Source organism: Triticum dicoccoides, chromosome 7B (assembly GCF_002162155.2).
Source record: "Triticum dicoccoides isolate Atlit2015 ecotype Zavitan chromosome 7B, WEW_v2.0, whole genome shotgun sequence".
In the NCBI taxonomy this organism is placed as follows: domain Eukaryota; kingdom Viridiplantae; phylum Streptophyta; class Magnoliopsida; order Poales; family Poaceae; genus Triticum; species Triticum dicoccoides.
Genome location: NC_041393.1, coordinates 1649597 through 1673188, shown reverse-complemented (window position 1 = coordinate 1673188; position 23592 = coordinate 1649597). Strand labels below are relative to the sequence as shown.

Here is a 23592-nt window from a genome sequence, read left to right as displayed (position 1 = left end):
CCATAGCAGCCAAGCGCACCCAGAGGCTGTCGACGGGCACAAACACCATAATATGAAGATCCAAATGTGTTTATTCATACGTGTTTTGTGAGGTTTTTTTTATTGTTGAGAAATTTGAGGAAGGGTGAATCAATACTCGTGGCAACAACGCATAAACATTTTCTATTCTAACCCCTAAAACAAACATTTTTTGTTCTGAGAAAAAACATAAAGGTTTTCAATGAATACGAGTCACGTTTTACATTTGTCCTCACAAAGAAAAAAAAAGGCGAAAAAGAGTCCCTCGACACTGCGCAGCGGCGGCGGCGGCCTCGGATCTGGGCCACCGGTGGCGGAGGTTGTCGATGAGCCACCGGCGGCGGAGCGGGAAGAGGTGGTCGAGTCGGGGCGGGAGCGGAATGGGTGGATGGTCGAGTCGGGGCGGCGGCGGCGGGGGTGGGTGGTGCCCCGGCCGACCCTCATCCTCCCCTGTCTGTATGGCTCTACGTTGTGGCCAAATGACATTATTGATTACTTTCTATGTTAGCATTTCTTCTTGTTGTAGTTTCCTTTTGTACAAATTCTTCCATGCCCAGTACTCCTACTTGTGGTTTGCCTCTCACTGCTTTCTTTCTTTCTTTCAGATTCAGATTCAGATTCAGATGGATGGATCTGCTACAAAATTCACCAGCTGCAGCCTGCAGCAGGACAAGATTAATTATATATATTGGCGACTTTTTTAAAGGATTAATTGGTAACGAGCTTTGCATTTCTATCGAGGAGAGTATAATATCCGGGACAGCATCTGCGTTTTGATTTTCAAAAATAAGAATCAAGGAAGGTACACTCGAAATCTTGTTACAACCTGTTCTTGCAACTTCAGTCATGCCTTTCCATGTTTGTTGTTCGTTGATGCACAGAATTGGGCTCACTTTAGCTCACAACTAGCCAGCCCAACTTATACAATATTGAAAAGACTAAACGCCGTTAGCCAAGTCCAATGGGCAATAGGTACTCGAGTTAGGTGTCATCTCTCTTTCGGAACCAATGAATATATGTATGCCTCATGAAGAATACTTACATACATATAGTTCTAGGAATGCCTCATGAGAACGAGCAAGGTCCTTTCATTCAGTCCTCTTTGCTAACGAGAAGAGCATGGGCTTTGAACACAGTAGCACATAACTTGGTTTGCTATGCTTTATCTTGGTGTGCTGGCCGCCATCTTTGGCTGGCAGTGCCACCCAATGAGGTTTGTATTCCTCAATACATTATTAGCTAAAAAAAAGAGGAGTGCTCTTTACATTTTTTCTTTTCATTTTCTGATGTGTGTGCATATATGATGTACAATCTCTACTGCTGGCCTTAGTGATTAGGTCCTGCGACAACGGTGTTCCTTAGAGGCATTCTTGATGAAGCACCTTTCATGTTACCACCTGGGGTTGCCCTCATTGATGGTTATTGGTGTTATTCCTGCTACAACTGTTATGCTTATCTTTTGTTGTAATATTATAAGGACCAGCTGTCAATAATTTTCTTTTTTGGAGAAATCAGTTGAGCTAATTTATGTGTGCGCTAGTCCTGGCCGGGTGTTGCATGCGATGGTTCCCGACGGCTGGTGGAGGCGGTTGGATGCTCATCCTCCGCCGCAGGAGAAGCCGTCAGCCGACGACGTGCCCCGGCGAGGCGAGGCGTCCTCCATCCTCCCGGACAAGCATGACGGCCGCCTTCTCATCCTCCGCCGTGGTCGTAGATGTCTACGTCGTCGTGCCAGACGGCCGGCGGGGCTAGGACCAGCGAAGGCCGGAGAAGGCTGCCGGATTGATCCTTGAGGTAACTCTGGTACATATAAATCGGTGAGAATAGATGTAACTCAGCAATGTGGCACTATATTACTCCCTCCGTCCCATAATGTAAGATGTTTTTTGATACTAGTGTAATGTCAAAAAAACGTCTTATATTATGGGACGGAGGAAGTAGTATTGAATATTTTGAATTGGTAAACGACATCGGGAGGAAAGACCTGCATGTGCTCATGAGGCAGCGGGGGTCAAGGCCCAATACAGGCAGAACACAACGCCGGAGGCAGATGCCCAAGGACGAAGGAATCGTTATTATACGTTACTAATAATAAACCTATAGAGAGACCTAATTAGTACCACCTCGTCTATATGTTTTAAATTCAAACTAAAAACATAAATTCATAAAAAAAAGCGTATTCCATACTTTATTATTAGGAAAAGACTAGAAACATGAACCTGACGCTTATTACTAAGTGAATCTGGGAAAATTCATGAAAATTTTCCTGGCTTATTGCACCTGAACCGGTAGGCCTCGTTAGCGACAGATACAGTATATATTAATAAATAAACAATATAGCCACAACCCAACCCAAATTGCCCACCTTAACCCGGAAGGTTTCGTTGCCTCCGACTCCGACCGACCCGGCTAGGCTCCCACTCCCAGCCGCCACACCACCTACCATCGCCGCCCAGCCCCTCTCCTCTCCGCCGCGCCGCCCAACGCTCCTCGCCTCTGCACGCCACATTTCTCGCAGGCCACCAAACCACCCCGCTAGCAGCTGCTGCTTCCATCACTGCTCCGGCGAGGCCGCCGGCGGAGTGCAGATGGCGGCGGCTCTCGGCGCGGCGGCCACGCTCCTTGGCAAGGTGTTCACGATGCTGTCCGCCGCCCCGGTGGCGGCGTACGTGGACAGCCTTCAGCTCGGCCTCAACTCGGAGCAGATCAGGGACAGGCTGCTGCACACGCAAGGCCTGCTGCACAACGCCCAGGCCCATGGGAGCCACGTCGGCGACAACCCTGCTCTGGAGCGCTTGCTGGAGAAGCTGAGCCGGGACGCCGACCAGGCGGAGGACCTGCTGGATGAGCTCCACTACTTCCAGATCCATGACAGGCTCCACGACACCACCTACGCCGCCACCCAAGCCAATTTTCTCCGTCATGCTCGCAATGCTCTCCGGCACACTGCCACCAGCAGCTGGGCCGCATGCTTTTCTTGTTCCTCTGCACAAGATGATGATGATGATGGGTTAAGTTTCCACCCAGTGATCTTCTCCAGGAAAATCAAGTCGGTGTTACAGGACATGCAGACGCACTGTGATTCCGTCTCGGGTTTGCTTGGCAATATCCCAAGCAACAGCATGGCAGTCGCCCTACGCCGGCCGCAGATTGGATCCACAATTATACAAGACACTTTGTATGGCAGGACAGACACTTTTGAGGAAACTGTCAACCGTATCATCAGCTGCAAACACCCTGTTTCTGTTCTTCCTATAGTTGGTCCAGGGGGTATTGGAAAGACTACCTTCGTCCAACATCTCTATAATGATGCAAGGCTGTATAGTGATACCAGGGGGGCTGAAAATCACTTCCAAGTCAGGGTCTGGGTATGTGTCTCGACTGATTTCGATGTGCTGAAGCTCACCAGGGAGATCCTTGCTGGCATACCTGCAGCTGAAGAAGGAGGAAGCAGAGGTGTTGCAAATGAAGCAACCAGTATAGACCAGCTTCAGAAATCCATAAGGCAACATCTCAAGTCCAAGAGATTTCTAATTGTGTTGGATGATATATGGAAATGTGACAGTCAGGACCAGTGGAAAACTTTCGTAGCTCCGTTCGCAATGGGGGAAGCCAAAGGAAGCATGCTACTTGTCACAACTCGATTCCCAAAGGTAGCAGACATGGTGAAAACAGTTGATCCACTAGAGCTGCGAGGTTTGGAGTCTAATCACTTCTTCACATTCTTTGAAGCATGTATGTTTGGTGAAGACAACAAGCCTGAGCATTATGAATATGAGTTAGCTGGTATTGCACGAAAAATTGCAAACAAGCTAAAGGGTTCTCCGCTCGCAGCCAAAACAGTTGGTAGGCTATTGCAGAAGGGCCTTTCTCAGAAACATTGGAATGGAGTTCTTGAAAAGCATCAGTGGCTAAAGCAGCAAAATAGTGATGATATCATGCAATCTTTAAAGATTAGCTACGATTACCTCCCTTTTGATCTGAAGAAATGCTTTTCCTATTGTGGCCTTTTCCCTGAAGATTATTGGTTTACTCCTTCGGAAATCAATCATTTCTGGGTTGCAATAGGCATCATAGACTCTAATCACCAAGCCGATAGGAATTACTTGGAAGAATTAGTGGACAATGGTTTTATCATGAAGAAGAAAGAGTATTATTTTGATGATCTATCTAAGATTGTAATGCATGATTGCTATGTAATGCATGATTTAATGCATGAGCTATCTCAAAGTGTTTCTGCACAAGAATGCCTCAATATAAGTGGCTTTGATTTCAGAGCTGATGCCATCCCACAGTCTGTTCGACACTTATCTATCAACATAGAAGACAGATATGATGCAAATTTTGAGGAAGAAATGTGTAAACTAAGGGAGAAGAAAGACATTATTGCAAATCTGCGGACTTTGATGATTTTTAGAGGATATGAAGAAAGAATCGCCAAGATTTTGAAAGATTGCTTCAAGGAAATAAATAGTCTGCGTGTCCTATTTATAGTGGTGATGTCTGCACAATCTTTTCCATATAGGTTTTCAAAACTTATCCACCTCCAATACCTCAAAATTAGTTCATCTTACAACCGTGAAATGAGGGAAATGAGTTTACCTAGTACACTATCAAGATTTTATCACTTGAAATTCTTGGACCTAGGTCGTTGGCGTGGTCGTTCTGATTTGCCTGAAGACTTTAGCCACCTTGAGAATTTACATGATATCCGTGCTGAAAGTGAACTCCACTCCAATATTCGCAATGTTGGAAAGATGAAACATCTGCAGGAGCTAAAAGAATTCCATGTCAGGAAAGGGAGCATGGGATTTGAACTGTCAGAACTTGGGGCATTGACAGAGCTTGAAGGACGACTGATTATACGTGGTCTTGAACACGTGGCAACCAAGGAGGAAGCTACTGCAGCCAAACTGATGTTGAAAAGGAATCTGAAGGAGTTGGAATTACTCTGGGGCAGAGATGGACCAATTGCAGATGCTGGTATTCTTGATGCTCTTCAACCACACTCTAATATTAGAGTACTTACAATTGCAAATCAAGGTGGTACGGTTGGTCCTAGTTGGTTGTGTCTTCACATCTGGTTAACAAGTTTAGAGAGACTCACTCTGGAAGGCGTATCTTGGAGCACCCTCTATTTGAAGAAAAATTCTGGAATTCATCAGTTTGGGCCTCGATGTGGTGGCGCTCCAGGCAAATGTTTTATGCGCTTGAAGACAGTTGAGTTTTATGAGATGCCTGAACTTGCTGAATGGGTTGCGGAACCTAATTGTTGTTCCTTTCCAAGTCTTGAAGAAATCATATGCATCGATTGTCCCAATCTCCGTGTGATGCCCTTGTCGGAGGTATGCTGCACCAATTTGCGCAGACTTTTTGTTTCTGGGTGCCCCAAGATGTCTCTGCCCTCCATGCCTCACACCTCCACACTGACAGATTTGGTTGTTAAAAGAGGTGATTTAGAAACGTTGTCTTATGATGGAGAGAATTTGCTTGTTAGTGGGTATGGCGGTGCTTTGGCCTCCCACAATCTGGATAAAGTAGAAGATATGACTGTCGGAAGATGCGACGATTTGTTCGCTGAAGGGCTGGATGGCAGTATTGTCTTCCGTTCAGTTAAGAGTCTAAAATTAGATGCATCTCATCTTACTATCAGCAAATCTTCATCGTCAAAAGTGTTAAACTGTTTCCCAGCTCTTTCTGTGTTGGAGATAGTTGGAGGCAATGAGGAATGTGGAATGCAGTTCCCATCATCCAGCTCACTGCAGAAACTTACCTTCTCAGCCTGTAAGGGCCTGGTTCTTGTGCCTGTGGAGAAGGAGAATGGAGGAGGAATTCAGGAGCACAAGTCATTGCTCCAATCGTTAATAATATTCTGCTGTGGCAAATTGTTCTGTCGGTGGCCCATGGGAGAATCAGAGGCCATTTGCCCTTTCCCTGCTTCCCTGAGGGAACTTGTTGTTTACGAAGAGCCAAGCATGAAGTCAATGGCTGTGCTCTCAAACCTCACATCTCTCACCACTCTAAGGCTACTGGACTGCAGTAATTTAACAGTGGACGGATTCAATCCTCTCATCGTAGTCAACCTCATAAAACTGCGAGTGCGTAGGTGCAACACCTTAGCAGCAGATCTGCTCTCAGAGGTTGCAAGGGCCAAATTATTGGCTGCAGGTTCCTTCCGATTGGACAAACTCAGGGTGGATGACATCTCTGGATTGCTTGTTGCTCCTATTTGCAACCTCCTCGCCCTGGCCCTCCACACACTTGAATTCCAGTATGACTGGAGGATGGAAAACTTCACGGAAGAGCAAGAGAAAGCGCTGCAGCTCCTCACCTCCCTCCAGAAACTATTTTTTTCCGGGTGCGATGGTCTGCAGTCCCTTCCTCAAGGGTTACATCGCCTTTCTTCTCTCAAGGAGTTACATGTCCTTAACTGTCCAGAAATCCGATCGATGCCCAAGGAGGGCCTCCCGGTTTCACTGAGAAAACTAGAGATAGATTGTCGCAGCACTGAGATAAACGAGCAAATTGAGAAAATCAAAAGAACCAACCCAGATTTATCCGTCAAAGGTAACACTTGTCGCCTCCCTATTTTTGTTTTTGTTTTTCTATTTCTGAAGCGAGGTTTATTCGCCATATTTCTGCCTCATCTTAACCACTGTTGTCAAATCTTACAGACTACTAGCAGGTTCCACTCCACTCCACCACTGTTGCAATCAATCTTTTGTGCACACAAGTTGGCAAACCTGCACAATAATCAGCAGGTGCGAGATACAACTGACTCTTCATTCTGCATGCAACGCTAGCTGTTAACTATATGATCGATACAACACATTGTGCTACATGATGGATATTTCTCTGCAAGTCAAATCTGCCGGTTAGTACCTCCAGAACCAAATTTCTGATCCTTCCTTTTATGACTGCATTCATAGTACAGAGCAACCACTGTGGCTTGCTTATTTATCTTTCTCCTGCTTGCTTTCTCTAGTTTGTAATATTCACAGTCCAACACACGCTTCTTTTCATCCGCTTCTTTTTGTACCCCTTTTGTGCTAGTAGAGTTGAGATTGATACACCACCGTTGATGTTACTTCCCATAATATATATATAATATATATTGCGTGCATTTTCTTTGTCAGGCTTCTGTTACCTATGTATGTGAAATAAAAAAGGGCGTGCGAGACATGACTCACTCACTCACTTGGTACCAATCAAGAAGAAGACTTGAGTCATAGCTGCAAGAAGTGAGGCTGGAATCATGGAATTGAATTATCAAGCTTGTGCTCCTTTTTCGCATGAAGCAGAGGTATTTAACTGCCTGTTGTTGTTGAAAAAGAAGATTTTATTTCTTTTTCTTACCATGAATAAATGAATCAAGTGCCTTTATTTCCTCTTTATTGAATCCTTTCGTTTGACAGGATGCTGCTGCTGCTTTGTAAAAAAGCACCTGATATATCATTTATGTAGCCGAGAGTGCATTTATTTTACATAATGGTATGGATTCCTATTATTATCGTGAAGTGAAATTGAATTGATTTACACTCTACAAGTGGGAATGGATTCCAATTTGTTTGATTCTTGAATACAGAGTCTCTCTGCTCTGAAGCTACTCAGAATTGTTGGATGTCCAAGTCTGATTGAGAAGGTGCCAAGGGGAGGATGCCCACAAGATTTGTCACATCCCCAATGTCAAATTCAGCTGAGCTGGTGCACAGAATTTTTGGTTTCTTGCTCAGATCAGGAGTAGAACAGGGTGGAAGTTATGGATATGATGGCTGCGGCAGAGTAATTCCATCTCAACCCTCTGCCCTTTGGTTGGAGGACAACGAGGTGGAGGTGTGCAGCAACGACCCTGGCCTCCTCAGCTCCTTCTCTTTCTTTCTGTAGAGTTTTTCAAGGACAGAAACATATATATAGTTTTTTTTATATTATATATTATAGGATGCAGTCTTAGTCGTAGGCTTGTAGGTAATCTTGTCAACATTTGTTTTTTTAGAGCAAAAGGGCCACAGCCCGTTCCATTACCGAAGAATGAAACAACAGATTTTACATCGTTATTACAGCTCCAGTTTTTGTTCTGAAACTTTACCAAGCAAAGCCAGAAGAGGAAAAACTGCATGCAAATGCAGCAATAGACAGAAAAAAAAGAGAGTAGATGCTTAGCTGTTTTACGAAATTGTTGGGTATAGTCGCCCGGTGGATACCAACAAGTACTGGAAGCTGTTCTGTTGGTCCCTGCTGCTGCTGCTGCTGCTGTTGTTTTAGTCAAGAAGTAATTCTGGCCAATACTAGTTATTACTGTTGTGATTCAGAGAGGAATTAAACGTCCTGGTTCTGCCTCGATCTGCCCGAAGAGAAGAGAAGAAACCCTGCTATACATTTGCTGTCAGCTCTGAGGCCAAGACCGTAAGATTTTTTCTTCAACTCAACCATTTTGTTCAGGATGCTTTCATTCTTTCTTGCATGTAATTCATCTGTTGTGTCACTTCTTTTCTAATGTGGCTATTGTTCTTCTTGATAGCGCGCATCTTCAGCCTCAGCATCACAGATCCTGCTGGTCAGTTGCTGCATGGTGCTTCAGCCTTTAGGTGACTCGGGCGCTGTGGCGCCCAAGGAATGGAAGACTGGTCAGTACAACTTCTTATATTGGCTCTCCTCTTTGTTTCAACCACTTGCTTAAGTTGAAAGAGTCCCTTTGCTATCAACAGAAATATCTTCGAGCAGGCAATTTTCATTGTGCCATAACATCCAGCTGGCACCCACATGACTGACACGGCTGTTCTGGACTTTCTGTATTTCGCTCAAGATCAATTTTCACAATGCGAAAAATGACTGACTGATGTTGTTCTCCTCTACTAGTGCTTGTCAGAGAGTACTGTCGTGATTCAGAAAGGAATTAAACGCCATGGTTATGCTTCTGCCAGAGGAGAGCAGCCCCTGCTCCTGTTGTATATATATTCCCCGACAGCTCTGGGCCATGACCCCGTAAGGTTTATTTCAACTCTACCATTTTTGTTTCATGCACCTCCTTTTTTTTATCTGCTGTGTTGCTGATTTTGCTTTGTATACTTGTTGATGTGGCTACTGTCTTCCAGATAGTGCGCAAAATAGTACCACACGAGGGTTCACGGTCCTGGTCAGTTGCTCGATGATGCTCACTGGGAGCAGCCATGCCATGCAAATTGGGAACATATTTACTTATTCGTCTGCTTTTGTAAAGTAATTTATTTATAATAAAGGTTGTCGATGGTTCATTGTCAAACAAATCTCGTCAGACAAAATAAATTTCGTCCATCCTCATCACCTGATGTTGTTTTGTAACTGAGCCCTTCCATTTTTCTTGCAACAACACTTAGCCATGCCGTGAGCTATCTGAACATGTTTTGGTCCAAAAAAATTGGGAAAAAAAATTCAAGCCTCCCTTCGTTCTTTCTACTTCATCTGTTAGTTTGTACAAATAAATATTGCTTGAACATTCTTACATCCAAACCCCCCTTCCAGAACGAGCAAGGCCCAGGTTTTTCCTGCGTCATCCTAGATTCTTAAATAATGTTCATTAATTCATAATTTTTGCAATTTTTTTAAAAAAAATCATGGATTCACAAACTTGTTCACGAAGTTGAAAACATGTTCAAATTTGCAAAATGTTGATGAGTTCAAAAAGTGTTCAAGAATTTGAAAAACAAATTGTGAATTCAAAATATATTCACGAATTTTAAAAATATGCATGAATTTAAAAACTGTTTGCAAATTTGGAAAATGTTGAAGAATTTAAAGTTTTTGAGGAAATGTATTCAAGAACAAAGGCGGAAAGGAGAGATGATTGAATAAAGTTGCTTCAAGTTTTTCCATTCACGTTGAATTTTTTGATCATTAATAAGCTATATGAAGGAAGACATTTTCTTTGAATTGTTTGAGCTAATTTAATATTTATTTAGGGTTTTGTACATTTTTATTTTATTTTTGGAAAGGAACTCTCTCCACTAATTGGGCCTTACCCACCTTTATTTATATCCTATCATTTTGATTGCCAAGATCCGGTTGGAGTTTGGGTCTTGAGCCCATACGGTAGAGTGAAAAGGACAAAAGGATGAAAAGGAGAAGAGGAGAGCAACTAATTAACGAGCGCTCCTTCGGAAGCCTCGCAATGATCAACGTCCCTTGGCGCGCTCTCAGCGATTCGCCACGTGTCGCACTCTGGGCGCTCCCTCTGAATTTTGTTTTTTTATATTTCCGCACGCGTTTTCAGTTTTTTAAATGGTTTTTTTTTCGATGTTTTGGTTTTTCACCGGTCTTAACTAGCCTTTCGATCAAAAAAAAGTTTTTCAAAAAAAAAGTTTGTGCAAAAAAATGTTTTTTTTCACGAGAGTCACGGTTTTGTTTCGGTGAGAGGCACGGTTGTGCTTTCGCGAGAGGCACGGCCATGCCTCTTGGAAACGAAAAAAACGCGTTTTCTTTTTTTTTTCCTTTGCGAGAGGCACGGTTTTGCTTTCGCGAGAGTCACGGCCGTGCCTCCTCGGAAATGGAAGAAAACGTGTTTTCTGTTTTTTTACTTTCGCGAGTCACGGTTTGCTTCCGCAAAAGGCACGGTTGTGATTTCATCAGAGGCATGGACGTGCCTCTTTCGGAAAGGGAAAAACACGTGCTTTCGGTTCGGTTTTCTTGTCCGGTGTTTTCTTGTGAAAAAAAAAGTTTGTCAAAACCTATCAACATGGGATCTAGTTTTGAAGATCTCGACGCGAGGAATCCAACGGCGAAAGCGGTTCGAGATTTGGACGCACGATTTAAGAGATAAAACGTTTTGAATAAAGGATCTACGGAAAAAGGGAAAAATCCCAGGTTGTGACAAGTGGCGCACATACAGCGCGCCACTTGTCGCAACCTGGGGAATTGGAATGATCTTTGCAACGAGTACTCCTTAATTAATGATTTCGGGAGAAGCCAAGGAATGGGCACTTTTGCGAGATGGACGGAGCCCTCGCCCAACCTATTTAGCTTCGGTTTTGAAAAGAACTAGCTTACTATTTTGGTCGCTTCCGCTGCCCCTCTACGATCACATAGTGACATTTTTTTTAAATGCCTAATATAATATTGGTTCCAACCTATTTAGTTCAAACTACCACAAAATCTTTGGAATAACTAAATAGTTCCAAATACTCAAAAATCATCGGGGATATAATATTGGTTCGAAATTATGATTAATAATAATCCCAAATACTCAAAAGAAAAGAAAAAAGACGAGCTTCCTGCTCTGTAGCCGAGTGCCACTCTCCTCTGCTCTGTAGCAAAATTACCCTCTGATGTCACTCTCCTCTGCTCTGTAGCTGTTACAGTTTCAGATCAGAAGGGGAGAGATCCAACTATTTCGTCAGTCACATTTTGCTGTTAGTGTTTGCAGAGAGCTTCTTGTGTTCTCGGTTCCTGCTTATTTTCTCCTCTCCGTGGGACAAACTTGAGCCACCTAGCACCCGACAGATAGCCCAACCATTTTTTGATATTTGGAGTCGCCCAACCATATTTTAATCTTCACTTTTCCTTGAACGAAGGAGTGATGATGCTGCACTCTTAACCAATTTACAAACACGTCTGTTCTGAATATATCCCACCCCCTTGCAACTCGAGTCAGCCTTCAAGCAGCCACGCCTTTTGCTGTCAGTGTTTGTTAATACACGGATTATGTTGGCTTTTGATTATTACAGTTTCAGGCTTTTAGCTCTCACATTCTGATGTTAGTGTTGGTCCCAATCTTTCTGAAGTTTCAAGAACCTACTTCATGTTCTGTATCAAAAACGGAATAAAACTGTTGGAGAATTAGCCAAAAAATCGAAATAATTGTGGTTCTGCTTTAAGCATGGTTGTGAAGGGGCCACATCACATTATTAGTATATTTGTCAAGCATGGCACCAAAAGGAAAATGAGTTGGTATCTAACCAAATACTTACAATACTGTAAATATCTTAGCAAGCAAGTTGTCTGGCTTAATCAAATATGCCACTTGTTAAAAAAAAAAAGAAATCGAGCTAGCTAACAGAGAGTATTGTCTCTCCTTCTGCGTGGTTACCTACCGCTGGAGCCTATTTGTTGAAGGAGCTGCCTTGCCCACCTACCCTACACAAGCCTTTCTGCTGCTTCCACTACTGCTCCGGCGCGGCGAGGCGAGGTGGCCAGCGGAGTACAGGTAGATGGAGCTGGCTCTCGGCTCGGCGGCTTCGCTCCTCGGCAAGGTGTGGACGACGCTGTCCGACGGCCTGGTGGCGGCGTACGTGGACAGCCTCGAGCTCGGCCACAACTCGGACCAGATCAAGGACAAGCTGCTGCAGACGCAAGGCCTGCTGCACAACGCCCAGGCCCAGGGGAGCCACGTCGGCGACAACCTTGCCCTGCAGCGCTTGCTGGAGAAGCTGAGAAGGGACGCCGACCAGGCAGAGGACTTGCTCGATGAGGTCCACTACTTCCACATCCATGACAGGCTCCACAGCACCAACTACGCCACCACCCAAGATCTGGACGGCCTTGTCCGCGGTCAAACTCTCCACGCCCGTAGTGCTCTTCGCCACACCCTAGGCAGTTGGTTCCAGTGTTTTTCTTGCTCCCGTACACCCAAGACCAATAGGGATGGTGGTGATGCTGCTGCTGCTGCTGTTGCCAGTGCACCACGCCACGTCACCAACTCCAGTTCTGCTGCTGCTGCTGTTGCCGGCGTCACCAACTCCAACTCTGCTAGTGCTGATGATGGTGATACGCTGCGTTTCGACAGAGTGTCCATGTCCAGAGAAATCAAGTCCCTGTTACAGGGCATGCAGTCCCACTGTGATTCAGTATCCAATTTGCTCAGCAGTACCCCAATCAACAACACGGCAGTTGTCCGACATCGGCCTCAGACTGGTTCCATGATTATACAAGACACATTGTATGGCAGGACAGACACTATTGAGGAAACTGTCAATCGTATCACCGATACTGGTGCCACAAAGACTGTTTCAGTTCTTCCTATAGTTGGTCCAGGGGGTATTGGAAAGACAACTTTCACCACTCACTTGTACAATGATGCAAGGACTCAAGAGCACTTCCAAGTCAGGGTCTGGGTATGTGTATCCACAGATTTTGATGTGCTTAGGCTCACCAAGGAGATACTTACCTGCATACTTGCAGCTCAAGAAGAAAAAAACAGCGGTGTTGCAAATGAAACAACCAATTTAGACCAGCTTCAGAAATCCATAGCACAACGTATCAAGTCCAAGAGGTTTCTGATTGTATTGGATGATATATGGAAATGTGACAGTCAGGATCAGTGGAAAACCCTGTTAGCTCCGTTCACAAAGGGGGATACCAAAGGAAGCATGCTACTTGTCACAACTCGATTCCCAAAGGTAGCAGACATGGTGAAAACAGTTGATCCACTAGAGCTGCGAGGTTTGGAGTCTAATCACTTCTTCACATTCTTTGAAGCATGTATATTTGGTGAAGACGACAAGCCTGAGCATTACAAAGATGAGTTAGCTGGTATTGCACAAAATATTGCAAATAAGCTAAAGGGTTCCCCGCTAGCAGCCAAAACAGTTGGTAGACTATTACACAAGGACCTTTCTCAGAAACATTGGAATGGAGTTCTTGAAAAGGATGAGTGGCTAAAGCAGAAAAATAATTATGATATCATGCCATCTTTAAAGATTAGCTATGATTACCTCCCTTTTGATCTGAAGAAATGTTCTTCCTATTGTGGCCTTTTCCCTGAAGATCATGAGTTTACTTCTTCAGAAATCAATCATTTCTGGGTTGCAATAGGCATCATAGACTCTAATCACCAAGCCGATAGGAATTACTTGGAAGAATTAGTGGACAGTGGTTTTCTCATGAAGAAATTTAATTGGTATGTAATGCATGATTTAATGCATGAGCTATCTAAGACTGTTTCTGCACAAGAATGCCTCAATATAAGCAGCTTAGATTTCAGAGCTGATGCCATCCCACAATCTGTTCGGCACTTATCTATCAACATAGAAGACAGATATATTGCAAATTTTGAGGAAGAAATGTGTAAACTAAGGGAGAGGATAGACATCGCTAATCTGCGAAGTTTGATGATTTTTAGAGAATATGAAGAAGAAAGAATCGCCAAGCTTTTGAAAGATAGCTTCAAGGAAATAAATAGTCTGCGTGTCCTATTTATAGTGGTGAAGTCTGCACAATCTTTTCCATATAGGTTTTCAAAACTTATTCACCTCGAGTACCTCAAAATTAGTTCGTCTTACAATGAAGATAAAATGAGCTTACCTAGTACACTATCAAGATTTTATCACTTGAAATTCTTGGACCTAGATGATTGGTGTGGTACTTATGTGGACCTAGATGCCAAACTGATGTCGAAAAGGAATCTGAAGGAGTTGGAATTACTCTGGGGCAGAGATGGACCAACTACAGATGCTGATATTCTTGATGCTCTTCAACCACACTCTAATCTTAGAGCACTTACAATTGCAAATCATGGTGGTGTCGTTGGTCCTAGTTGGTTGTGTCTTGACATCTGGTTAACAAATTTAGAGTCTCTCATTCTAGAAGGCATATCTTGGAGCACCCTCCCACCTTTTGCGAAGCTACCAAATCTCGAGGACCTCAAATTGAAGAAAATTCCTGGAATGCATCAGTTTGGGCTTGGATGTGGTGGCGCTCCAGGCAAATGTTTTATGCGCTTGAAGACAGTTAAGTTTTGTGAAATGCCAGATCTTGCTGAATGGGTTGTGGAACCTAATTGCCATTCCTTTCCAAGTCTTGAAGAAATCATATGCGTCAATTGTCCCAATCTCCGTGTGATGCCCTTGTCAGAGGTATCCTTCACCAATTTGCGCAGACTTGAAGTTTCTGGGTGCCCCAAGATGTCTCTGCCCTCCATGCCTCACACCTCCACACTGACAGATTTGGTTATTAAAACAGGTAATTCAAGAAGTTTTTACAAATTTCTGCGAGATGATTTAGGGACGTTGTTGTCTTATGATGGAAAGAAATTGGTTGTTAGAGGGTATGGCGGTGCTTTGGCCTCCCACAATCTGGATAAAGTAGAAGATATGATTGTCGGAAGATGCGACGGTTTGTTCCCTGAAGAGCTGGATGGCAGTTTTGTCTTCCATTCAGTTAAGAGTCTCGAATTACATGTATCTCATCTTACCAGCAAATCATCTTCAGAAGTATTAAACTGTTTCCCGGCTCTTTCTGTGTTGAAGATTGATGGCTATAAGGAGGAATGTGGAATGCAGTTCCCATCATCCAGCTCACTGCAGGAACTTACCTTCTCATACTGTAAGGAGAATGGAGGAGGAATTCAGGAGGACAACTCATTGCTACAATCATTAACAATATCCTGCTGTGGCGAATTGTTCTGTCAGTGGCCCATGGAAGAATCAGGAGGAGCTCAGACCATTTGCCCATTCCCTGCTTCCCTGAGGAAACTTGATGTTGAGGAAGAGCCAAGCATGAAGTCAATGGGTCTGCTCTCAAACCTCACGTCTCTCACCACTCTAAGCCTAAAAGAGTGCAGTAATTTAACAGTGGACGGATTCAATCCTCTCATCGCAGTCAACCTCATAAAACTGCAAGTGCATAGGTGCAACACCTTAGCAGCAGATATGCTCTCAAAGGTAGCCTCTCAGAGGGCCAAATTATTATTGCCTGCAGGTTACATCTCTAGATTGGAGGTGCTCAGGGTGGATGACATCTGTGGATTGCTTGTTGCTCCTATTTGCAACCTCCTCGCCCCGGCCCTCCACACACTTGAATTCGAGTCCGATGATGAGTGGATGGAAGGCTTCACGGAAGAGCAAGAGAAAGCGCTGCAGCTCCTCACCTCCCTCCAGAATATAACATTTTTCGACTGCCGGTGTCTGGAGTCCCTTCCTAAAGGGTTACATCGCCTTTCTTCTCTCAAGGAGTTGCGTGTCGTTGACTGTCAAAGAATGATATCAATGCCCAAGGAGGGCCTCCCGGTTTCGCTGAGAAAACTAGAGATGCGTGGTTACTGGGCTCCTTGGCTAGACAAGCAAATTGAGGAAATCAAAAGAACCTACCCAGATTTATCCGTCACGTATACCCAAGGTAAGACTTGTCGCCTCCCTATCTTTTGTTTTCCTATTTCTGAAGCGAGGTTTATTAGCCATCCATACTTCTGCCTCATCTTGACTTGTCAAATCTTTTGTGCACACAAGTTGGCAAACCTGCACATTAATCAGTAGGTCCGGTGCGAGATACAACCGACTCTTCATTCTGCTGACCATTTCAGTGTTGTAAGCTTTTTGTTTGAAACATAATGTGCTTGCTTGCTTCTGTATCCCCGGCCCAATGCTAACTTTGTCATTGCTTCTAAATTCTGACAGGGATACCGGGCACTGCAACAGTGTGGACATAAGTTGTGAATCCTTTCAGCAATGCAATCCTTTCAGCAGTGTGGACATGTCGTTTGTGGATCACGATTACATGATCGATATTTCTCTGCAACTCAAATCTGCCGGTTAAGGTTAGTACCTCCAGAACCAAAATTCTGATCCTAAATTTATGACTGCATTCACGGTGCAAAGCAACCTCTTTGGCTTGCTTATTTATATTTATCCTGCTTGCTTTCTCCATTTAGTTTATATTATGTGCTTAATTTATGACTGCATTCACAGTTCAAGCAACCTCAGTTCTTTTTGTACCCCTTTTCTGCTATTAGACCTGAGATTGATAGTTGATATGTATGCGTGCATTTTCCTCATCAGTTTCTGTTCCGTACATGAAATAAAAAAAGGGCGTGCAAGACATCACTCACTTGGTGCGGATCAAGATGAATACTTCAGTCATAGCTGCAATAATATGTTTGACAGGCTTGTGCTCCTTTTTCGCATGAAGCAGCAGGACTGAACAGAACAGGCCAATTTAACTGTTGGCATCAGTAGGAGGTATTTAACTGCTGCTATTCAAAAATATTTGCTTTTCTTACCACGAATCAAGTGCTTTAATTTCCTTTTACTTGAATCCTTTCATTTGACAGGATGCTGCTTTGTAAAGGCTCATATATCAGATATATGTAGCAGAGAGGGCTGTCTTCTTGTCTTGGTGGTGCATTTATTTTCTTTACAGAATGGTGTGGATGTAACCTTCCTACTATTATCGTGAAGTGAAATTGAATTGAGTTACACTCTACAAGGGAGAATGCTTCCCAATATTTGTTTGATTCTTGAATATGTTTAGCCTGATACTGAATTATTCCTGTAGTACTCTGACTATTATTTGGTCAACCACCAAGTTTAGTTTATGCTGGGGCAGAGTACCCTGACTATTGTACCCAGCTACTACTCACAGAAAAGAACAGTAATGTACCCAGGTACGTACAATCTTGCAGGGAGATTGCATTTATACAGGTTTAGGTTTCATTGGCTGGCATTCATCCTTGCAGCGAATTTCACAGCTGATTCAGAACATACATAGCTCTCGTATCTAAACAAACAAACAAACAAATAGAAGTGAACAGGGCAATTGTCTGTGTTGATATGCTGAAAGGTGAGTACGTACTTGACACTTTGTTCTCATTTCATTTTTGGGTTTTCCCTACTACCTAATATAATGCTCAAATAGGAGTGTTGTGCACTGCAACATTGTAAGCTTGGTAGGAAAATTTAGGCCTCCTGAGTAGCTGAGTTATTCGTATAGGACAAATTGTTGACGGAGTGCAGCATGTCTGAAGCAACGAGGAGTGTTTTGGTTATGCTGGTGCGGAGAAGCGATCGAAAGCATTGTGTCGTACCATGCATCTTGTGCAGAGATGGCACAGGCTGAGGTTTCACACCAATTACAGTGATTGATCCTTGGCTGTAAGGTAAGGTAACGAATGACTGGCTGTTACACCAATTACATTTCCGAGGAGTTACCTATTATTCCAGCTTGTTCATCATTGTCTGACCCAAGTAAGAATAGTTGATTACTCGAATTATGCAGACCAAGTTGGTTACAGTGCACTAGTGAATGTTGCACTTGGTCTTCAATACGTACGTACAAGCTAATTACTATGGTAAATGAAGCACAGGTGAATGTTGAAGTAGCCGTGGAGTCCATCAGGCGGTGGCTTTCTTGTTCAAATTTCCAAGGTCAGCAGGCGCCAGAAAGGCCATTAATTACTTGCTCTCCTATTCTTTTTTCTAAAAAAGACAAAAAAAAACCCTGCTACAACTCGGCTCTCATCTGTCGTGTTTGGCACTGACTTGTTCCTCTCAACAGATGGTGCAGGTGTTCCTCTCATTTGGGTGGGCACGATACACGCCTGCTTCCTAATTTGAGGGCTTTGTGCTGCAATGGTGATGCGGTATGCAGCAGAGAACAGAACAGAGCAGCGAACAGCCTCGCACGCACCACTTGACAAGAAATTTTTGTGTATTCGCCGGCCTCTGTAAATTGATGAGTTGGTACTGTAGAATTGTGTATTTTCTAGATAGAGTAGAAGAGTAAATTCGTTCCGTTTTGGAACAAGTAGAAACTCTATGGCATGGCCAACCATCTTCCACTTCCTCTGAGAATCCTTAACAGCGAGGAAGAGGTATTTAACTGCTGTTTCTTAAAAAGAAGATTTATTTTGTTTTCTTACCATGAATGAATGAATGAATCAAGTGGCTATATTTCCTCTTTCTTGAATCCTTTCCTTTGACATGATGCTGCTGTTGCTGCTGCTTTGTAAAAAAAAAACAAAAAACAGCTCTCTGATAATAATATCATATACTCCCTCCGTCCCAAAATGTAAGACGTTTTTTGACACTACACTAGTGTCAAAAAACATCTTACATTAACATCTTACATTTTGGGACGGAGGGAGTACTATGTAGCAGATAGGTCTGTCCTGTCTTGTCTTGATGGTTGCAGAATGGTATGGATGTAACCTCCTTCCTAGTATATTATCGTGAAATGAAATTTAATTCTACTACTACAAGAGAAGAGAGAATGCTTTCCAATTTGTTTGATTCCGATAGGACGGAAGCAATGAGGATTATCAACTTATGCAGGGGCAGAGTGCTGAAACAATTGTACCCAGCAACAATCTTGCAGGGAGATTGCATGCATGCATACAGGTTTAGGCTTCATTGGCTGGCATTGATCCTTGACTCTATCGATCTAAGGTAATGAATGAATGCTTGGGTGTTTAAGCTACCTTATTAAGAGTGCTTTGTTCATTTATTCTATTGGATTGGATTCTGTAGTCCCAGTAGTGAATGATTGGGTGTTTAAGTTACCATATTAAGAGTGCTTTCTTCATACTCTGTCTGACAACCAAAGTTCATCTATTGTACAGCTGATTGGATTCTGCAGTCCCAGTACTAGTGAATTTCACAGCTGATTCAGAGCAAACAAACTTGATATGTTGAAAGGTGAGTACGTCACACTTTTGTTCTCATTTTCCGGTTTTCCCTAGTAATAGTAATATAATGCTCAAATAGGAGTGTTGTGCACTGAAACTTTGTAATCTCTCTCTGAATTACTTGAATCTGTCTGTCGCCAGAATGTTGCTGCTTTCTAAATTCTAGGGGCCACATTCCTCAAGCACCAGCTGATACAATTGTGTGCGTGTTTGCAGAATAGAAGATCAAGGAATACATATACATACATACATACATACATACATACATACATACATACATACATACATACTTGAGCTAAACCGATCAGATCGTTTAGATACTCCCTCTGTAACTGTAAAGAAATATCTAAACGATCTTATATTTATTTACAGAGGGAGTACATACATGGGTTTTGGGGGGACTGCAATGTTGGAATCAAAGGATCAAACAGTAGTGAACCGAGGTGGAAGACGAGGTTTTTGTTTTGCATGCTCAAACTCCGGCAGCTTTTCTGTTTCTTTCACTGAATTTATTTATTCAGAGTTACAACAAGCGAGGGAAACGTGGCTTGTGGCCTCCTCACTTTGAGCCACAATGCTCGTGCCATCCTACGAACGAATCAGTAGGGTCGGTCTAAACCGTCAAGCACTTGAGCTAATCTCGCTAACCTGCTAACTGTCCAAACTGACAGAGAAAACAGACAAGTACCGAAACAGCTGCCTGCCATGGCAGCTAAACTAACTGAATTTTCTGAAGCTACTCAACTTGCAAGGTTTATTCTAACACATGCAGCTCCAGAAAAAGGCATTTTTCTCGGACCTGAGTGAACATTATTCAGCTAAAGGCCAATCTGCTCAAAGTAGCGTGGTGCTGCCACATTCCATTAGTCATTTGATGAAGCTAATTAGATATCTTGATGCCAATAACATCACTTCCTGGGAATTTTCATGCACTTCAAACACATGGAAACTCTTATTCTGTCATATCACCAATTAAGATTGTTTGTAAGAATTTCTGCACTAGTGTGAGCCTCATGCAGTCGCATATGGTTGTTGTAGCAGTCCTTGAGCCTCATGCAGTCGCATATTTGTGTCATATGGTTGTTTCTGCTACTTGTTTAAATTGAAAATTCATCTCTTCAAGCAGGCAATTTTTCATTGCGCAGTAACATCTAATAGTTGACATCCACATGACCTGCTCTGTACTTGCTGAATCTCACTCAAGATCAGTATCACAATGTGCAAGAAATGAGGTAAACATGTCAGCCCGAGGAGAGTAAAGAGGAACCCTGTCCGTCAGCTCCAAATTAAAGGCCACAACACCGTAAGGTTATTAATTTCAACTCAATGATTTTCTCAGGCGATGCTTCATTTGTTCTTTCCTTGTGTATGTAATTTTTCTGTTGTGTTACTGCTCTTTCCTTGTATACCTGCTAATAATGTACAAACTGTGCAAACTGCAAAATACTACTGGGGTGGGGTGTGCTCAGCATCACCTAATATATGCGTCCGTCGCTGTCTAATTTGGCCGTGCAGAGCTCAACTGACTAGGAGCAGAAAGACAGTAAACGGCATGCATGCAATGCATGATGCTCTGGACTGGACGGAAATGATCAATAATACTCCCTCCGTTCCTAAATGTAAGTCTTTGTAGAGATTTCACTAGATGGACTACATACGGAGCAAAATGAATGAATCCACATTTAAAATGCATCTATATACATCCGTATGTAGTTCATAGTGAAATCCCTACAAAGACCTATATTTAGGAACGGAGGGAGTACCATGCATGATGCTGAACTCACTGGGAGCAGCCATGCCATGTGAATTGATGGGAACTTATTCATCTGGTTTTGCAAGCCATTTGTTTATAAAAGTTTTTGTCTAATTAGCCATATATGCCGCCAGCTTGTATATGCATGTTTTGGTCCTAATAATTTGGAAAATTCAAGCCTCACTTTGTTCTTTCAGCTTCATCTCTTAGTTTTCATATTTATCTCTACTCCATCATTTGGAAAGAAAAAAAATCAAGCATGTTTTCATGTTTGGATGTGACATATATTTATCTTCTGAGAATTTAGTTAAGGTCTTATATCTTTTCTTAGTATTTTATTTTCATTTGAGAATTTAGTTAAGGTCTTATATCTTTTCTGGAAAAGAAAAAGACATCGCTTTTTACTTGGGCCATAGCCCTCATGGAGCCCACTTTTTACTCCATCGCTCTCTCTTTACCAGGGGCAGTGCTATATATCGCCTTTTTACTCCATACATCCCATACTTCATTTTTGAGATTTTTCAAAAACAAAAAAATCATAAATTTTCAAAACAAAAACATGAAGTTGAAAACATGTTCAAATTTTAAAAATGTTCATGAATTCAAAACTTCTTCATGAATTGAAAAAAAGTGCACGGATTCAAAATATGCTCATGAATTTTGAAAATGTTCACAAATTATAAAGATATGCATGAATTAAATAAACTGCTCGTAAATTTAAAAACTATTCAAGAATTTGAAATTGTTGATGACTTCAAAAAACTATTCATGAACAAAGGGGAAAGGAGAGATCATTGAATAAAGTTGCTTCTTGTTTTCCAAAAATTAATTTCTTTGATTATTAATATTTCTTTATGAAGGAAGGAATTTTCTTTGACTTTTTGAGATAATTTAATATTTATTTAGGGGTTTGTATATTTTTACTTCTTTTCTGGAAAGGAACTCTCTCCACTATTTGGGCCTTAATTTTTATAGCCTTGAGGTCGTACGATACATATTAGAGTAAAAAGGAAAAAAAGAAGAAAAGGAGAAGGAATGGCCCGCTCGGATGGGAAATGACAGGGGATCTGGGGGCGCAAATGCTATATCTCGCACGCGGTGAGATGGACGGAGGCCTCGCCCGGCCTATTTAGCTTCCATTTTCAGGAGCTTCTATACTGGTATTTATGTTTTTCTTTTCTTTCTTATGATGTATTTTCAGTTTTTCATTTTCGTTTTACTTTTAAAATTTCACCTTTTTTATTCTCTAAATTTATTTCTTTTTTAATAATCCTTCCTGCTTAATATACATTTATAATTTGTCATGAATATATTTTTCACATCGCATGAATAATATTTTTCATTTTTATGAATATTGTTTATATGTTATGAACATCTCTTATGTTATGAACTGTTTAAAAATATCTCAAATATTTTATTATAATTGTACAAATGTCTTTTGTATGTGATGAATATATTTTAAAAATTGGATGAATAGGTTTTCATTGAATGGTACACATATGTTTTAGATGTATGATGTTTTAAAAAATTTAAATAAAATGCGCTAATATTTTAATTTATATTACATGAACAAATTTGTAAGTAAAATGCGCCAATAGAAGTTAGCTTGATCTACTCATAAGGATAACAAAACGATTACGGATAGAGATGTCTCTCTATACTCGTAAGAAAAATTATATGCTATTAAGCCCTTATAGGCTAACACAGATTGCTTATAGCAATAGAACAGAAATATGCTTGCAACAATACGTCAAGGAAGTTACAAATTAGTTTGCACCATGTGCCATGCGTTAATGCATAATCCAACTTAAAGCTAACTGAGACGAACCGAAATAAGCATACATATCTCTTAGAATCTCTGACAAAGATATCTATTCAGAGAAACATTAGTGTCAAAATTTCAAAGTTCAAAGATAACCAAGTGAGTTTTTTAGCATTACCAACTACCGAGCCTCTTTGCAGGTTTGTAGCGGTGTCTTCAGTATTAGCCGAGATAGTTACCATAATGGATACATGCTACACAAGAGTGATCATAGGTACATGCTACACAAGAGTGATCATAGGTATTTGCCAGTGAGATATGCCACAAAATCTCGAAAACAGGCTGTGAAGACTACTTGCAATATTAACTGAATCCAACTTTTGATATTTTTCTTTGCTGATGACAACTGGATATAGGGCATCCGGACATGTGCCTCGCCTGCATCCATAGATTCTACTAGTCCAATGACGCAACTTGCTTGGACCGATGAAGAACTAATCCGAAGTACCTCCTAATAATGTTCTGCTCATGCATTATAAAATGGAGCTACCAATGAATATAGGTTTTATGTGTGGAGGTGGGGGAGGGGGGCATGGGCCCCCTTGTCCATATTTAGCAAATATGAAAGTTATCACAAAAAAGGGGCATTGACCTCATAAATGGAGTACATATTGGCACAGTCCTGTTGTGGAC

At 42.2% G+C, this 23592-nt stretch overlaps 2 protein-coding genes across 7 annotated transcripts; both read left to right on the top strand.

Annotated features, from left to right (window-relative positions):
* The first annotated feature begins 1819 nt into the window (after positions 1 to 1819).
* LOC119339174 (putative disease resistance protein RGA3) lies at positions 1820 to 9369 on the top strand. Of its 4 annotated transcripts, XM_037611318.1 has the most exons (9): positions 1820 to 6585; positions 6693 to 6892; positions 7155 to 7321; positions 7434 to 7509; positions 7604 to 7851; positions 8328 to 8421; positions 8537 to 8642; positions 8724 to 9005; positions 9111 to 9369. In XM_037611318.1, the coding sequence occupies exons 1-2, from the start codon at positions 2607 to 2609 to the stop codon at positions 6698 to 6700; spliced, it is 3987 nt and encodes a 1328-aa protein (XP_037467215.1). In that variant the 5' UTR covers positions 1820 to 2606; the 3' UTR covers positions 6701 to 6892; positions 7155 to 7321; positions 7434 to 7509; positions 7604 to 7851; positions 8328 to 8421; positions 8537 to 8642; positions 8724 to 9005; positions 9111 to 9369. The 4 variants fall into 4 exon arrangements, with proteins under 4 accessions (XP_037467215.1, XP_037467217.1, XP_037467214.1 ...); XM_037611320.1 differs by having other exon boundaries at positions 7604 to 8421; positions 8875 to 9005; XM_037611317.1 differs by having other exon boundaries at positions 7604 to 8421; positions 8724 to 9000.
* Positions 9370 to 12138: 2769 nt separating this feature from the next.
* LOC119335395 (putative disease resistance protein RGA4) lies at positions 12139 to 18568 on the top strand. Of its 3 annotated transcripts, none has more exons than XM_037607530.1 (6): positions 12139 to 16101; positions 16212 to 16289; positions 16380 to 16519; positions 16866 to 16940; positions 17033 to 18125; positions 18256 to 18568. In XM_037607530.1, the coding sequence occupies exons 1-2, from the start codon at positions 12198 to 12200 to the stop codon at positions 16229 to 16231; spliced, it is 3924 nt and encodes a 1307-aa protein (XP_037463427.1). In that variant the 5' UTR covers positions 12139 to 12197; the 3' UTR covers positions 16232 to 16289; positions 16380 to 16519; positions 16866 to 16940; positions 17033 to 18125; positions 18256 to 18568. The 3 variants fall into 3 exon arrangements, with proteins under 3 accessions (XP_037463427.1, XP_037463426.1, XP_037463425.1); XM_037607529.1 differs by having other exon boundaries at positions 16790 to 16940; XM_037607528.1 differs by having other exon boundaries at positions 16761 to 16940.
* Positions 18569 to 23592: the final 5024 nt, after the last annotated feature.

Excerpts from the sequence above, each read along its gene's own strand:
- LOC119335395 (XM_037607530.1), top strand. The coding sequence starts at position 12,198 with ATGGAGCTGGCTCTCGGCTCGGCGGCTTCGCTCCTCGGCAAGGTGTGG. Across the intron at positions 16,102-16,211 it reads ATCCGTCACGTATACCCAAG|TTGGCAAACCTGCACATTAA; the intron begins GTAAGACTTGTC and ends TGTGCACACAAG.
- LOC119339174 (XM_037611318.1), top strand. The coding sequence starts at position 2,607 with ATGGCGGCGGCTCTCGGCGCGGCGGCCACGCTCCTTGGCAAGGTGTTC.